The sequence below is a fragment of the Mandrillus leucophaeus genome, unplaced genomic scaffold, assembly GCF_000951045.1.
Source record: "Mandrillus leucophaeus isolate KB7577 unplaced genomic scaffold, Mleu.le_1.0 Scaffold47, whole genome shotgun sequence".
Classification (NCBI taxonomy): Eukaryota; Metazoa; Chordata; class Mammalia; order Primates; family Cercopithecidae; genus Mandrillus; species Mandrillus leucophaeus.
This window is the reverse complement of record NW_012105031.1, coordinates 5,468,174-5,486,435: the sequence shown is the minus strand read 5'-3', so window position 1 is coordinate 5,486,435 and position 18,262 is coordinate 5,468,174. Positions and strand designations below refer to the sequence as shown.

The window sequence follows — 18,262 nt, the reverse complement described above, 5'->3', positions numbered from 1 at the left end:
TGTTGAAAATGTTTGACTCATGTTCGCTTAGACCATCCTCTGTGAATTATTAGGTAAAAATACAAGACGCCGCGATCAGTTGGAATTTCACTTAAAGAGCGAATGATTCTTAGTCCAAGTGTGTGCCAAATACTGTACTGGACATAGGAAAAACGGAACAGTTTTCTGGTGTTTGTCTACAATTCTAGTTTAACCGGGCGTCCTGCATTCTTGTTTACTAAACTTAGCCACCCTACTGCAGGAAGTGAAGGCAAGGATTCCTGCTGAATGGCCAGAGCTTTTAGGATAGAGGCTGTGACTGCCTTACACTTCGTAGTTTAGAATATCGGCGGCTTCGGGACCCGCAGTGGAAGGGACCTGCGGCTGTGCCGCCCACGCCTGCGCGGCTAATTCCTGGCTGTGCTGCCGGCTCGCGCCTCCGCGCCTGCCACTGCGCACTGGGCGGGAGAGTCTGTCTCCCTATCTGCTTAATCTGGGAACTTATATCAGTTTTGCAAGATTCCAGGAACCTCAAGTTTAACTTTCCAGATCAAGCTGGACACCCCTCCTGAAGGCCCTAATCACAGGCTGTTAAATATTTGACAGCTCGTTGAGGCCCTGCAGTGTTTTTTTTCTGCGTATCCCTGGGGTCAATATAGCACCTTGCCTACTTAGCACACAGTAGGCACTCCATAAATATGGCGTGACTAGGTGCTTCATCCGTGTTGAAACGAAATGTTTATTGTGCACTTACTTCCTCCGTGCATGTTTCTATTCATAGTTCGCGACAGATTTTACCGAGGTCAACCAGAAATTGAAGGGGAAGGGTGCCTTCCAGAAACACTTTTATTTGGTAGGATAGGGGGTAATATTTCAGAATGCACCTCCTACCTCCTCTCACTATCCAAGAAAACATTTTCTTGTGTTCAGTTGGAGTTCCTTCAGTAGTAGTGAAGTAAATGGTTTGGGTATGACAGTTTTAAGTGCTGGACCTGAGATGAAAGGACTTGCTTTCTTAGTTGATAAACCAAATACAGCTTGCTGATTGATTCCACCAATGCTCTTCCTTAGGGCTAGGCCAGCGCTGCCTAACCTTTCTGGTTTAGGCTTCAGGAACTCAACTTCCTTTTATCTTAAAGCTTCACCCTCCTCTCAGGTTGGCTGCAGTCTTCCTAGCTCGCTGCCCCTAACTCCTTCCTGAGTTAAGCGCGCAGGACTTTTTGTTTTAAAGGTTTCCTTGCTAATCTATTGGGAAGCAAGGAATAATAGATTGTAAACATTGGGTAGGTTATAATGTTATAATGTTTAGTTCCTGTCTCTTACTCTTCTTTGTTGTTACTGAACAAACTGATGTTTGCTGTAGCTTCCTCACTCTAGGTGTGCTGATACCATAATAGTTCCCCCTTACTGGGGTGGACATGTTTCAAGACCCTCAGTGGATGCCTAAAACCTCGGATAGTACTGAACCGTATACATGCTATTTTTCCTATACATACATGCCTGTGATAAAGCTTAATTTATAAATTAGGCAGAGTAAGAGATTAACAACAATAATAAAAGAACAACCACTTTAATAACAAAATGCTCATTTCAAGGAATCCCTTGCTGAATCTTCTTCTAGGCCCAGTGCTGTTTGGCGTAACACACTGCTGTCAGTTGGAACACTTTTTCTGTTCTTGCCTCCACAAATTCAATACCTTTTTCTGGCTTGACTAAGCACTTATACCCTGTGGCTGTAACTTGCAGTTTGAGATGTGACATCAAAACTACCATGAATTTTTTACTTCTTTACAACTGCACTGATAGAAGATCTGTTCTTACCATAGACCTTAGTAACCTCAGCATGCGATTTTTTTTTTTTTTTTTCTTATTAAGTGGAGAACTTTCACCCTTTCACTTGAAGAAAGCACTTTAGGGCTTCTCTCTTTGACATACCTGAATTGCCAGCATCACTACTATAGTGGTTTGGGGCCATTATTATTATTATTATTAAAGATGGAGTTTCACTCTTGTTGGAGCCATTAAGTAAAATAAGTGTTACTTGGACACAAGCATCACCAGACTGTGACAGTCGATCTGGTCACCAAGACAGCTGTTGACTAAAGGGTGGGGAGCTTATAGAGGGTCCATGTGCTGGACAAAGGGAGGATTCATACCCTGGGTAGGAGGAAGCTAGATGGCTCAAAATTTCATCATGCTACTTAGAACTTAAAACTTACCAACTATTTTCTTCTGAAATTTTCCATGTAATGTTTTTGGACCATAGCTGACCTTGGATAACTGAAACCGTGGATAAGGGGAGACTACTGTGTAGGGCAGATGTTCATTATCCAAGGATAAGATGTAATGGAAAAAGCTATTTAAAGTGGATTCACTTAAAATAAGACTAATATTTCAGGCCAGGCGCGGTGGCTTACACCTGTAATCCCAGCACTTTGGGAGGCCAAGGTAGGTGGATCATCTGAGGTCAGGAATTCGAGACCAGCCTGGTCAACATGGTGAAATCCCATCTCTACTAAAAATACAAAAAATTAGCCATGTGTGGTGGTACATGCCTGTAGTCCCAGCGGCTCGGGAGTCTGAGGCAGGAGAATCGCTTGAACCTGGGAAGTGGAGGTTGCAGTGAGCCAAGATCACGCCACTGCACTCCAGGCTGGGTGACAGAGTGAGACTCCATCTCAACAAAAAGACTAATATTTCATGCTATCCAGTTTAAAAAATTTTGCTTGGGACTTTTGCAAAAATTAAAACATAAAAAGTAGCTTTACCTTTATATTTAAGAACACTTAAATTTTAAATGCACCCCCCATGAATACACTATTGATTTGAAGGCAGAATATTTGAGTTTTATAACCTAATCATAACAGTTTTTTAAATATCTGAAGTTTCAAAAATTCTCTTATTCTTTAGATATTTGAGTAACTCTCTTTTGAAACATCTATTATATCTCATAATCCTGTTGTAAGATTTGTAATTTTACTCTGCAGTTAGTTTGCATCATGGTGTTTGATATTGTTCCAACAGTGCAATAGGGCCTGGTTGACCAAGAAAGATGAGTGGATGGGGAAGGAAAGGTTCCAGGGATAAAAAGATTTCAGGATGATAAACTGGTTGAGTTTTTTTTGTTTTTTAGTGATAATTTTCCTGACAATGAATGCTTCCTTTTACAAGCTCCCAACAGCGAGGTTTTGGATAATAAATACTGAGAGATTCTGTATTCAGGAAATTCTAGTAGTAATGTCAAACATTATTGAGCATTTACTGTGTGGAAGGCACTTACCTGCTTTCTGCATATGAATTCATTTAATCTTCACAAAATCCTTTGAGAGGTGCCAGTGATAATTGTTTCCACTTTGCACACTAGGAAATTTGGAGCTACGGCCCCTTGCGGTTGAGATACCGTAGCTTCCTCAAAAATCTTTGAAGGTTCCCTGCTTCACAGTGTGTTCCTAGAGTTTTGGCATGTTTTACTCAGAAAGTAGAAACTATATTTTTAAACCAATGGTCAGGTCACACGGCGTAGGATGGAATATTTGAAATTTTCCAGTTATAAATAAGAGTGTGTCAAACTTTAAACACAGTAAATATGATTTTATCAAATAATTAAGGATGTTGGGAAGCTAGTTACATAAGCACACAGACCTTTTTGGTTTTGGTGAAACAAACACTTTGTAAATTGACATTTTATACTGATAATAAGTAAAAAATTTTTTCTATTTTGTAAGTTTGGCTATGTTTGTAAGTTTTTTTTTCAAATAGAACTTGTGGTAAATTATCTTTAATGCTTAATAAACTACATTGTTCTTTTAAATTCCTTTTAGAATGGAGAGCAACACATCATCATCTTTGGAGAATTTAGCAACGACGCCTCTGAACCAGATCCAAGTGAGTGATGTGGGAGATGATTGAAGAACTTTCTTCTGTAGAGAAAGAATTGTCCCCTACATATTTAATATGCTTATTCAGTATCCAAACTTGAGATAGTTCAGCAAATGAATTAAGAGGTTCATATTTATTTAAAAGTCTGCTATGAAAATCATCCTTGTGACTAAGAAGTCCTAGATCATTTTGGTAATTAAAATGTATGAGATTTATTTTTAATGAAGTCTTCACTCCGTCTAAGTTGGATAATGAGGTTGGCTGCTCCTTTTCATCATAGCCACTTGAGATCCAGTGTTGATACCAGTCAAGCTGCCCTTAGCTAGGGATCCTATTTGATTTTGGCCTGGGCAGCAGTTTAACAGTTTTCTTTGTTAGTACAGAACCTACTATGCAGTAGTTACTCCATAAACCATCCTCTCAGGGATAGGACTTCTTTTCCTTTTTCTTTTACTGAGAAGCTTCGTTAATTCTGCCTTAGAAAATCTCCCTTACATGTATGTTTTTCTTCGCTTGCAACCTACAAGATACATCGATTTTTTCTTTCTTGCCTACCACTCACTACTACCACAAACAAAAAAAAAATTTCTGCCTTTAGTTGATTTGGCGAAACTCCTAGCTATTGCTATAACTGTGAGGGAATTGCTTTTTTGTTTTGTTTTGTTTTGAGGCAGAGTCTCGCTCTGTTGCCCAAGCTGGAGTGCAGTGGCGCGATCTCAGCTCATTGCAACCTCTGCCTCCTGGGTTCAAGCAATTTTCCTGCCTCAGCCTCCCTAGTAGCTGGGATTACAGGCACCCGCCACCACACCCAACTTATTTTTGTGTTTTAGTAGAGATGGGGTTTCACCATGTTGGCCAGACTGGTCTTGAACTCCTGACTTCAAGCAGTCTGCCTGCCTCAGCCTCCCAAAGTGCTGGGATTATAAGCATGAGCCACCATGCCTGGCCTGAATTGCCTGTTTTAAAGTAAAATTACAACATCATGGAATATACAGTAAGGGTGAGCTTGAGAAAAAGTCAGAAGAGGGTTCTAGAAACCCTAACACTGTCGTCTTTAGTTTCAGCTCACTTTGGAAACTCTTCAACCATGTCTAATATATGTCAGAGCCCTGGAAGCTCATCTCTCCCTACACGATGGTGTCAGCGTGTCTGTAACCTGAGGCAGCATGGTGGAGGGAAGAGCACTGGCTTTGGTGTTGTAACCAGGTTGAGTCAAATCCCAGTATTGCAAACCACTCAGCCTTGGTTTTGTCCTCCGTAAGATGGATTCATTAATACATCTCTGGTATGGCAGGCCCTCCCTAGGATAGACTTTTATACTGAATATTATTAGTAAACACAAGGGAAGCATAAAAATAGACCAACTTGCAGACAGCTGCGCTAAACTCAGGGCCTTTCTGACACCCAAGGGTGGGTATAACTTCTGAAGCATGGGTCTTATACTTTCTGGTTTTTGGCCTTCATCTTGAAGGTGCTGCTTATGATCCACCACAGGCCAGGCACAGTGGCTCATGTCTGTAATCCCAGCACTTTGGAAGGCCAAGGCGGGTAGATTACTTGAGCCTAGGAGTTCAACACCAGCTTGGGCAACAAGGCGAAACCCTGTCTCTACAAAAAATATCCAGGTGTCATGACATGTGTCTGTAGTCCCAAACACTTGGCAGGCTGAGGTGGGAGAATCGCCTGAGCTCAGGAGGTTAAGGCTGCAGTGAGCTGAGATCGTGCCATTGTACTCCAGCCTAGATGACAGAGTGAGACTCTGTCTCAAAAAACAAACAAACAAACAAACCTAGACAAATGTCTGAGTGCTAAATCTATCCATTCAAAATCTTTTGAAGGACCCAGGCATTCCTGTGTTTAGAAACAAAAAACAAAAACAAAAACTTCATAGGCTGTGTAGATGCATAGCAGAGTCTCATAGCCATTGTGGTAAAGGCCTGGAGGGTAGTTTTCAAACCAGGCTGATGTCGTAATTATATGGAGAAGTTTTTGAAAAAATACAGTTTTCAACTTCTACCTCAAACTCATTGAATCAGCATTTCTGGAAGTAGTTTTTCCTGAATTAAGAGTATGAGAATACCTTATCAATAGAGTAATGACAGCTTTTGTACTATAAAGGTATATAGGAGGGGATAGAAGTAGAGGGGTAAGCCTTACATTTTAAGAAGAAATCATATACCATTCCTTACCATTGAAAGTTATAGAATAGAAGGTAAGGAGTTAACTCCTGAATACCTACTGAATATTTGAAAAGAAGTATGTTTTGGGGCCAGGCGCGGTGGCTCACACCTGTAATCCCAGGACTTTGGAAGGCTGAAGCGGGTGGATCACCTGAGGTCAGCAGTTTGAGACCAGCCTGGCCAACATGGTGAAACCCTGTCTCTACTGAAAATACAAAAATTAACTGGCCATGGTGGCAGGTGCCTATAATCCTAGCTACTCGGGAGGCTGAGGCTTGAGAATCACTTGAACCCAGGAGGCGCAGGTTGCAGTGAGCCGAGATCTCGCCACTGAACTCCAGCCTGAGGGACACAGTGAGACTTTGTCTCAAAAAAAAAAAAAAAAAAAAAAAACAGAAAAAGAAGTACAATGTTTTGGTTTTTTTTTTTTTTTTTGAGACAGAGTCCACTTACTGTGTTCCTCAGGCTGGAGAATCACTGGAACCACCTCCCTGGTTCCAGTGATTCTCCTGCCTCAGCCTCCTGAGTAGCTGGGTTAACAAGCATGTGCCACCATGCCCAGCAACTTTTGTGTTTTTGGTAGAGATGGGGTTTCACCATTTTGGCCAGGCTGGTCTCGAACTCCTGACCTCAAGTGATCTGTCCACCTCAACCTCCCCCAGTGCTGGGATTACAGGTATGAGCCACTGCATCCAGCTGAAAAAGGAGTATAATGGAGATTAAATATCTGGACTGTAGAGCCAGATTTGCCTGGGTCTAATCCCAGCTCTTCCACCTATTAGCTGAGAACCATGAACAAATTGTTGATCTTTATCTGTACCTCACTTTCCTCATCTGTGTAGTGGGGACAATAAGAGGACCTACCTCAGGATTGTAGTGAGGTTTAAATAACCCAGTGAAGATAAAAGTGTTGAGAATAGTACTTGGCACACAGAAATGGTTGCTGTATATGAATTGGCTATGATTATTATTTATTGTTACTGCTCTATGCCAGGCACTTTTTATTACATCTTTTTTCCTAATAACATTGCTTTGAAATGAAAAATATCCTCAATCTGCAGATGAGAAAAAATAGATGATGCTTAGTTTGAGCCCGGAATCATGAGACCAAAATCCATACCCTTTCCATTATATCCTAATTTCTTTCCAATTGGTAATGTCTAGAATTAAAGTGATTTTTTGTGGTTTTATTTCAGGAAACAATTTCTGATAACTGTGTGGTGATTTTCTCAAAAACATCCTGTTCTTACTGTACAATGGCAAAAAAGCTTTTCCATGACATGAATGTTAACTATAAAGTGGTGGAATTGGACCTGCTTGAATATGGAAACCAGTTCCAAGATGCTCTTTACAAAATGACTGGTGAAAGAACTGTGAGTATATCCTCTGTGGTGCTGTTCCTCTTTAATAGGTTGTAAACCGGATCACCCAGAGCCTAGACCCTTGTGTTTGGAAAATGAGCCAGACATTCTCTGAGGATAGAAAAAGCAGCTGCAGATCTAGGAACCAGATTCTTAGAACAGGAAACAGCAGAGTTGATTTATTTTTATTCTGTGTGTGTGTTTTGATTGGGGTTGATGAGTAGCATTATTATGAGTGCTTGTCTATGGATCTTTGAGTTCCTCTTGGAGCTCTTTGCAAGATAAAAGTATTCTTCCTCCCTTTACCTGGGCAATACAGGGGTTGGTCTTCAGTTACTTTTCTAATAGGAATGCTTTAGTGCTCCATGTTTTTAGATTCTTGAAATTTGGATTTTTCCATAATATGCATAATCAGAAAAATGTGCAGTGTTGCCACTTTCAAGTTTATTGAAAGAAGTTTATAGTGCACTCTTTCCCTTCAGTAAACAAATGTAAGAAAATAACTAAATATTATTAGTTTATCTGCTTTAGTTTATCTTTTACATACCATGGTGATTAGGAAGAAGGGTTTTTAGAATCAGATTGTTTTGGATTTGAATCGCAGTCTGGCTTTTACCATCATTGTGATTTTGCACAAGTTCCTGTGCCTCATTTTCCTCCAAAATAGGGCTAAAAATAATACCTACCTCAAAGGGTAAAGATTTTAAGATTTAATTTGTGAAAGAGCTTTGTGGTGCCAGGCTCATAAAAGTACCCAGAGTTCAAATGTCTATTATTATATGAAATCTTAGTTCTGATACTAGAGTGAAGCCTAATTCTTCTTTTGTTTGTCCAACAGGTTCCAAGAATATTTGTCAATGGTACTTTTATTGGAGGTGCAACTGACACTTATAGGCTTCACAAAGAAGGAAAATTGCTCCCACTAGTTCATCAGTGTTATTTAAAAAAAAGTAAGAGGAAAGAATTTCAGTGATGTTTATCCTAATAAGTTTGCTAGTACGGTGTCAGTTAAAGTGGTAATGCCCAATAATGTCTTTTAAATGTTTGAGGATGTTTTAAATACATGCATTGTCTTCATGAAGATGTAAAAATAATGAACAATAAATTGCAGTGGAAACCTCTTCTTCCCACCTGCCAATTCTTGAGAAAAAGGGATGATATTTAAAAAATGAAAGGTTGGAGTTGTATCAAGATAAGGAAAGAATGTATTTTCTTAGGAATTTATGTATGAATTTTATAACCAAGAGCTAGAAGGTAAGCATTTGGAATTCTTTATTTCCTATTCAGGAGTTAACTCTTTATCTACAATAGTTTTTAAGTGGTAAGGACTGATGTGTGATTTCTCTTTAAAATTTAAGGCTTTTGCTGATACACTTGTGAACTCGGCAGGAATATCTTGTACGATATTGTGAAAAGCCTTCACACTTTGTACTTGTAGAGTAATAGAAGTATATTAAATTTTTAGCATGGAATGAAATTTATCTTAGAGAAACTAAATTACTCATTTAATGACTTAATAGTTCCAGGGAACAAAACTATACCTATGGGCAGAAATTAAAAGGAGATGATTTCAGCATTGTATGAGGATGAACTTTTGAAACAGTATAGAAATGTACTTCAGTTGGCATGGGATGATAGGCTTACGCCTGTGATTCTAGCACTTAGGGAGGCCGAGGTGCAAGGATCACCTGTGCTCAGGAGTTCGAGATCAGCCTGGTCTACATAGTAAGAACCCCATATTTACAAAAAATAAACAAAAATTAGCTTGTTGTGATGGCACATGCCTGGAGTCCTAGCTACTCAGGAGGCTGAGGCAGGAGGATCTCTTGAGCCCAGGAGTTTGGGGTCATATATATTTTTATATATGTATTATATATAATTACATATATAATATATATATAAATTTTGAGGTTTTATGTATATACACACACACACACACACACACATATATATATATTTTGGAAAGCCCCAAGTGACTCTGTGAGATCAACTCATAATTTATGAGATCTCCACCTCATAAACATTTCATATATATATACACACACACACATTTTTTATATTAAATGTACTTGAATTAGATTGTGAGGTGGAGAGTTCTGCTTTCCAGAATTTATGTGTGTTTTATTTATTTATTTTTTTTTGAGATGGAGTCTTGCTCTGTTGCCCAGGCTACAGTGCAATGGTGCAATCTTGGCTCACTGCAGACTCCGCCTCCTGGGTTGAAGCGATTCTCCGGCCTCAGCATCCCAAGTAGCTGGGATTACAGGTGCCCGCCACTGCGCCCAGCTGATTTTTGCATTTTTTAGTAGAGACGGAGTTTCACCATCTTGGCCAGGCTGGTCTCAAACTCCTGACCTCATGATCCACCTGCCTCGGCTTCCCAAAGTGCTGGGATTACAGGGGTGAGCCACTGCACCCGGCCTCATATGTATTTTAATACATATATATATATATATAAAAATTCTGGAAAGCAGAACTCTCCACCTCACAATTTAACTCAATTTCCAAGAGCCTTTGAACACTTAATGTGTTCAATACTGGGAATACTATTCAAACTGATTTCAATTCAGCTAAACTTAGCAAGCAAGATTTATCCTATAGGAAGTCTTATTTTACAATAATTGAAGACGTTCAGTACTTCATTAGTGAAATCATCTTTCCAGCTTCCTATCAACAAGAATTTTTAAAGTACCTACTATACAAAGCATTTTCCTAGTTGATCTCACAGAGTCAATTGGGCCAGATTACCAGATGCTGAGAAGAAAAAATCCTCCATCAGGGGTAGAAGAAAAATGGATTTCAAAAGTGCTTCTGGTTTCTGTCAGGATGGACCAGAGAATCTGGAACAGTCCTGAAGAATACAGCTGATGGCTTCCTTGGCCTTTTGCCATCAGTGATGCTTCTTGCCTGGATTTAAACTGCCATTAGGAGACCTCTTGATCAAGAATTTAGACAAGAATTTCATTCCCTTGTGATAATTTAGGTTATAGCACTAGAATGGAACAAAAAGTGCAATGTCTTTAGTTCTTTATTTCGCATTATGTCAAAAGAAAGTTCTTGCTATGTTGTTAAAGCTTTGTTAGATTCAGGCTTTTGGGGATTCTGAAAAAAATCTTGACGAGAGTTGAGGAAGTCTATTACCTGAGAAAGGTAAAATCGTGTTATAATTGTTCATCATATTAGATATTAAGGGTAGAGGCAAGTTACTTCAAGGTATAGAAACACCAGTGCTTGACTGTGAAAAACATCTTTACCTTTTTTTTTTTTTTTTTTTTTTTTGTAATTGAAACAGTCTCTTTCTGTTGCCCAGACTGGAGTGCAGTGGCACGATCTCAGCTCACTGCAACCTCCACTTCTGGGTACAAGCGATTCTCATGCCTCAGCCTCCTGAGTAGCTGGGACTATAGGTGAGCACCACCACACTCGGCTGACTTTTTTTATTTTTAGTACAGCCAGGATTTCGCCATGTAGGCCAGGCTGGTCTCAAACTCCTGAGCTCAGGCAGTCCGTCTGCCTTGGCCTCCCAAAGTGCTAGGATTACAGGCATGAGCCACTGCGCCTAGCCTGTGAAGAAACATCTTTTATCAACTCTTCCTAGACTGGTAGGACATAGGGTGAGAGGCGAGTGGTGGGTGGTTCTTGACTATGTTCAGATCTTGAAAGAATTCAGTATTAGGGAGAGAAGCCTTATCATCAAAAGCCTCAAAAACTCTACTGAAGGTAATATGATATCTGATTCTCAGTATGGCTTTATTTAAAATGGAAGAAATAAACCCTACTAATACCTGCCTCTTAGTCTTCTGAACTTAAACTCATTGACTAATAAAAGATTTTTACTTTGGAGGGTTTAGCACTGCATCAAAAAGGAAGCAGATTTCCCCTGTTTGTTAAACGCTAAGGGATGAAATAAAATACAAGAAATCTGACCTCTTTTTGCCATATGGCACATTAAATATCTTTGGAAAAAAACCCAAAACAATAACAAAAAACTTGCCACTCTAAAACGTTTAAAATATTGGACACAATAATACATTTTTAAAAATGCAAGGCTTAGCAGGTTTTAAAAAGTATAGGGACTCTCCAAGAGGGAAACAAAACGAGGAGCAGAATGCAAGGATGTAGGGAAGCACCGAAGCCAGCAGCTCCCTTACTGACACTGCCAATCGTGGAACGCCAACAACTTTAGTTTTGTATGCAACAGGCTGGTTACAAAGCTAGGGGTTAAGGGAGAAGGATATAGATGGGAGACCACAGCATAACAGCACTAAACCTTCAGTTAAAAAAAAAAATCGTAACATACTTTCAGAGCATAGCTGATGATTTGTCAAGACAGACAAGCGTTCACATCACTAAAGGTGTAACCATTAGGTAGGTGACTTAACCTCTCAGAACTTCAAGTTTCTTATAAAATGTAGGTAATAGTACTTTCCTTTAGGGTTTATTTTTTGAGGAATGGAGATAATATATGTAAATCATTCAGAGTGGTTTTTAATAGACAATACATAATGGCTATTATTAATCACAAGGGCTCAGGTATGTGTGTGTTTTCTTGTGGACCCATCAGGGTTTTCCAAGATTCCTACCTGTACCCAGCCAAGAATTTAGGGAGCAGGGGAAGCCTCTGGGATTTCATGTTGTCTTGGATATTGATTTCCATTTCTTCTGCTTTTCGATACCTTACAGCTGGATAAAAGTAAGAGAATGGTGACTAACTTCTAACTTTTTTCCTCAGTCCTCATTTTTACATTTTTTATTTACAATTTTTTTTGAGACAAGGTCTACCTCTGTAGCCCAGGATGGAGTGAAGTGACTCTATCATGGTTCACTGCAGTCTCAAACTCCTGGGCTGAAGTGATCCTCCTACCGTAGCCTTCTGAATAGCTAGGGTTACAGGCACATGCCACCATGCTCAACTAATTATTTTTAGTTTTTTGTAAATATGGGGGACTTGCTGTGTTGCCCAGGAAGACCCCCATATTTACAACTTTATTTACAGTTTGGAACTCCTGGACTCAAGCAGTCCTCCTGCTTTCGCCTCCTAAAGTGCTATGATTACAGGTGTAAGCCACAATGCCCGGCCCTTTAAGATCTGAAATACGAGCTGTTTACTGGACTTCATTAATATAAAAAACTAGGCCATTTTTCACTTTATCACTAATCAATTTACATTTTAATTGCCAAAATATCTAATTGAAAAGCTGTTGAAGAAAAAAGGGATCTTCTGTACCTGGATTTTACTGTTTACTAATTAAAAATTACCATTTGAACAACATCTTTTAAAGTCAGGTTTTCTTGATAAGTTTAATATTGTTAAAATTTATTAAATCTGGTATCTATAAATATAATTTGTGATCCTTCTCATACAACTGTTGACTTCATCTTTTATAAGTAGATTTCTGTAAAATCAACCACATTTTTTGAAGTTTTGGTGAGTATATTCTGACGTAACTTGCTTTCAGTTACCTACAGTTTAGATCTTAGAACTTTTCAGAAAATTTTTATGGGAATTGAGAGAAAAAATTCTGCAAATTGGCATTGAAACAGTGTTTTTATTTGCATAGTTGACTTCTTGTGTTTGGATGATAACTTTTGCCAAAGGCAATTTTGAGTAGATTTTTTCACAAAAGAATCCTATTTTAAAACTTTAAAGAATTTGTTTTCATTAAATCTAATCATTTTGTTATAAATGAATTCCATGGGTAAAGAATCTTTAACTTCATATACTTTAATACTTACATAAAATTAGATACATTAAAAGGTCAATGTTAATTATCAAAACTTAAATTTTACCTTGTTCAAATACAAAAGATTACTAAAGGCTTTAGGTTTTATAAGGCATATTATAACCTTAAAATTCATATCTTGAAAGAAACAGAAAGACACTTATTTAATGTGCATAGAGTTTATTTGGTACATCTATCAATTTCTACAATAACTGACCAGCAACAGTTCACACAGTGTCCACCTGCACTCCATGTCTAAAAGGATTTATTTAGTAGGGTATTTTGCAAGGTTAGAAAGGAGAGAAAGGATTTCACAGTATTGGTGAAAACTGTTTTATCATGAAACAAATGTAATACATTAATATATTCATTCATTCCCTATTAGAAAACAGCAAAATTACATTGTTAGGTGTATTATTTACAGTGAAAACTTGGAAGACTTGACAAAGCATCAGTTAGTTTATCAACAGACCTAGGAAGCTCCCTGTGCCCTCCCTTCAGGGTCCTTTCCTTGGAAATGAAATAAACTTAAATTTTACATATACTGTTAAGCACCAGCTTGACAATTTAAAGGATTCTTTCAGTTTTATAAAATACTCCTGCTTTGAAAGGCAAAGTGAATGTAAAAATGTGAATGTAATTAAACAAGTCACTGGCCTGGAAACTTTTTATTGCAATAGTCTTTATGTTTTACTACTATATTCAGTTCTTGGAATGAATTTGCTTCTAGGTTTGAAACAAAATATTTGCCTTTTGTCTTGAAAAATTCCTTTAAAAAATTAATTATTTTTGGAACTGTACAACTGCATTTTCATTCAGTGTTAAATATGCAACTTGGTCCTAGGATGTTATGTTATAAAGTCCAACTTGTTGGATAACTTGTTATACAAAACAATAAAAAACCTTAAACTATCAAAAAATATTACTGATGTTAACAGTCATGTATATAACACATCAATGTACCTAGATTTTCCAGTTATTGGATGTTTAAATTACTAATGTACAACCAGGTTTTAAAACTTAATACTTAAATTTCCATTCACTATGTAAAATTAAAAGCTCTAAAAGACCCTTTGAGTTCTGTACTTCAGAAACATTAGAACACTATTAAGGCATTAAACAGATCCCAAGGAAAGTAACTAGTATGCCTGAATTACAGAGCAAGTCATATTTTAAGGCAGTCAAAAGGTTCATTTTTTCACTTTAAGGCTCTTGAATACTTAAGTTTATTCTATGTAGACATTATTCTGTGTAATTTAAATATTCATCAAATGGTCAGTTATAGAAATCAAAGCCTTTATATAAAGCAAATAGACAGTTTAGAACTAGATTGTAATACCCAACTCCCCACTGGTTTTTATAAAAGATGATTCTTATATCCCATCCCTTTGGAAAATTTCATTATCAGAAGCTGGCAATAAAAGGAAAAACATACAACTGAAATACATTGCAAAAGTTATGCCTAGTCACGCCATACCAAATATAGAGAGTCCACATTCAGAGTAACAGTGCAACAAAAACACTTTGAGTACCATTCATTAATTGTATATTTTAAATCTAATTTGGCTATGTATGGATTCTATATAGTTTACGTTACAAATAAAGCCAAGTTTCAATGTTTGTTGATACAACATTCCATCAATTATATCTGGTAATGATATTTAAAATACCAAGGTTTTAATTTCATTCACTGTCTTTATCCACATATCCATATCCACATCCGAGTGAAACCAGCAGACATATAGCTAATTTACTATTTCCTTTGTTCAAGCATAGATTCTGATGTCTAACAGGGCATAAATTTAAACAATTTAAAATGAAAAGGTGGCCAGGTGCCATGGCTCACGCCTGTAATCCCAGCACTTTGGGAGGCTGAGGCAGACAGATCACGAGGTCACGAGATTGAGACCAGCCTGACCAACATGGTGAAACCCTGTCTCTACTAAAATACAAAAACTAGCTGGGCATGGTGGTGCGCGCCTGTAATCCCAACTACCTGAGGGGCTGAGGCGGAATTGCTTGAACCCAAGAAGTGGAGGTTGCAGTGAGTTGAGATCGCACCACTGCACTCCAGCCTGGTGATGGAGTGAGACTCTGTCTCAAAAAAGAAAAGTTAAATATCATTTATGTTCATAAAATTAATGTGGTGCATGGCAGGGCTAAATAAAATAGACGCAAAGGGAAAAATCTTTTTAGGATGAGAAAATTAGCTTTTGTGTATTTTTGTTGTATATATAAATTCATTCTGACTGAAAATAATCATCTTTATTTCCACAATAGAATTTTCTAAGATGTTCTCCACTAGTTAGTTTGTTTCTACTACTTTCCAATATAACTTGGTATTTTCAGGGTTTAAGGAATTGTGCCATTTATTATAATTTTATTCAAACAGTATGCTAAACTGCATTATTAGTTTTATACATGAAAAATACTACCTTAGAATTAAATTTTAACTTCATAATTTTCAAAAAAGCAAATAAAAATGTATGAATTTAAAAAAAAGCCAAATGTGAACAAGTTATTTACAAGACTTTTTATGCTACAAGCAATGTATCTCTATATATGCTCAATGAAATACTTAGTAAACCAAAGATTTTGACAATAGTCTTTATAATTATGGAAATAAAAGTATTGAGACACCTGCTGTTTTCTGAAAGAGTAATCAGTTAATTATTTTTCAAAGAGTGCTTATATAGTAAGCACTTACCTTTTCAACATAGCTAGATAACATAATTACAAAGGCTGAATAACTGATCTTAAAGGCCACAGAATTTCTGCAAACATCTAATATAAAAGATATACAATATAATTTGATTTGGGGAGAGACTGTATCAATCTACTGATTTTTCCAAGAAGCCTGCCTATTACTAAGTTGAAAAAGAAAATATGATCTTATACTTGTATGAAACAAAAAGCAATCTGCAAAAGGCTCATCCCAAACTATATGTGGGTGACTTTCCTGTCATTCATTTTATTATCCAGATAGAGAACGACTAGAAAAAGAGGACAGAAATGTAAGAAAGGAATTTTAAAAGAAAAAAGAGGCAGAAAAGTCATCTACCAACAAATAAGAGATGAGGAAACAGACATCAAGGAAACACTAAATAAAATCCAAACAGTAAATACAACGAATTTCATCGATTAACCTGTCATTTTTTTTTTTCAAATTCTTTCTTGTACATGTTTACATTGATGCTGTATGACATTTCTCCAGAGGGGATAATGCCTTAACACCCCAAAACTAGTATATAAGACTAGAATTTTTCATTTTTGATTACCTACTGTAATAGCATCAGTTACAATACAATAGGTCAAGTTAAAGTCAGTCCAACAAAATATTACAATGATTTAGCCTTTAGTTATTGTTCAGGTGTAGCTTTACTGTGCTTTTAAAGGTGTTTCTCACTTAACTGTGAGATGTTCAAATTTATTCAAAAATTCTCCTTATCTTTCCAAAACAATTTCACATTGTTTCTGCAAAATCTGAAAAATAATAAAAAAATTCCTGATGAAAATAATACTTTACTATTTGTAGATTTACTGGTTACTTTAAAAGATTAAGAGAATGTTTGTTGGCTGGGTGCAGTGGCTCATGCCTCTAATCCCAGCACTTTGGGAGGCCAAGGCAGGAAGATCCCTTGAGCCCAGGAGTTCGACACCAGCCTGGGCAACATAGTGAGACTTGTCTCTACAAGAATTTAAAAAAAAAAAAAAGGCTGGCATGGTAGTGCAGTGCATGCCTGTGTTCCTGGCTACTTGGGAGGATCACGTGAGCTTGGGAGGTCAAGGCTGCAGTGAGCCGTGATCATGCCATTCCAGCCTGGGTGACAGAGGGATAGCCTGTCTCAAAAAAAAAAAAAAAAAAAAAAAAAAAAAAAAGTTTGTTAACACCATTTCCTCACTTAAGAGTATAAGCTTGTTTTACTAGGTCTATCCAAGAAGATCTTAGAGTTGGAATATATTTTTTCTCCCTCTTCAGTAGAGAGCAGTGACTTTTTGGGTAATACTTTAGCTATGAAAATTTTTCTTCTAAATTTTTCCACTCTGAACAGGAATGTTTTAAAACACTGTTAGGCCTGTTGAGTAGCCTATTTTTCTAAAACATTTTATCTTTCAAAATACATACCCTATTAACAAGAATGTTTTTAACTAAAAAAAAAAAAAAAAAAGAATTCTAACTTGTATTGCAAGCCCTTTTCCCAGTTTCAATTTTTATATAAATATTAAATCACTGATTCTATGATCCAAGCACAGATATGTTACTTTTTAAGGATAAAAAAATCAAATCACTTAGGTTAAATTGGTTGTCTACAGTCACACAGTAAGTTAGATAAAGCAAAGGAGGTTCCAAAGGGTAACACTAAATTCCATTCACTAGCATGTTGCCTCACTAACACTCTCATAAAATAGGTTACTAATAATATAAGTATTAATAAATGGAATTTCCAAGAACTTTAATAAAGGGTGGGATTATAAGATTAGTTTTTGTTTTACTAATTACAACTATATCCTGGAACTATTTACATATTACCTAGGAAATAAAGTTTGTTTATTCTTGTAGGATTCTTTTTAAAAGCAGTATTTTCCCAAATATTAATTTAACAGTAATCCTAAAAGTAACTCAGGAAATAAAGAACTTGTTTATCACTTCAGTACATTTTATTCATAATGAGGTAAACTTTTTGTTTTTTCTCTATATATGTGGATATATATAGCAACACAGGTTAGTTGTGCTTGAGGATTCCTATGAATTACAAAATTATACATGTTCCCATTCTGTTTCTCTACTCCTAAAGCAATCATGTATATACATTATTTCCTAATAACCCAATAAGGTAAAAGTCTTAAATAGTTTTATTTTATCCTCTACTCTTCTGAGACCATGTGTTCCCATGTTGTGGGGAAATAAATTCTGGCACATGAATGAAGAGACCAAGATTTCCTAGGTCATAGTACTTCAAAATCACACTCTTGTCTTGGACTTCAGCTCTCTAACAAAAATTTAAAAATTAGCTTTTAGGTTTCTAAGGTTTCTTCCAGCTCTAATGTGCCATGATTTGAAAAGTTACCTTCTGTGGTAGCTTCTCCTAATTATCCTTTCTTTCTTAAATGTTACCCTAGTCCATTTAATTAGACCTAC

The 18,262-nt window shown here is 37.0% G+C and overlaps 1 protein-coding gene across 1 annotated transcript; it reads left to right on the top strand.

Annotated features, from left to right (window-relative positions):
* Positions 1-3,801: 3,801 nt before the first annotated feature.
* Positions 3,802-8,522, top strand: GLRX2 (glutaredoxin 2). Its single transcript, XM_011995091.1, has 3 exons — positions 3,802-3,864; positions 7,235-7,411; positions 8,238-8,522. Exons 1-3 carry the CDS (start codon positions 3,802-3,804, stop codon positions 8,370-8,372), a joined length of 375 nt encoding a protein of 124 aa, XP_011850481.1. The 3' UTR covers positions 8,373-8,522.
* Positions 8,523-18,262: the final 9,740 nt, after the last annotated feature.

Coding starts and splice junctions, on each gene's coding strand:
- GLRX2 (XM_011995091.1), top strand. CDS start 3,802: ATGGAGAGCAACACATCATCATCTTTGGAGAATTTAGCAACGACGCCT. Junction 3,865..7,234: donor CGCCTCTGAACCAGATCCAA/GTGAGTGATGTG, acceptor GTTTTATTTCAG/GAAACAATTTCTGATAACTG. Junction 7,412..8,237: donor AAATGACTGGTGAAAGAACT/GTGAGTATATCC, acceptor TTTGTCCAACAG/GTTCCAAGAATATTTGTCAA.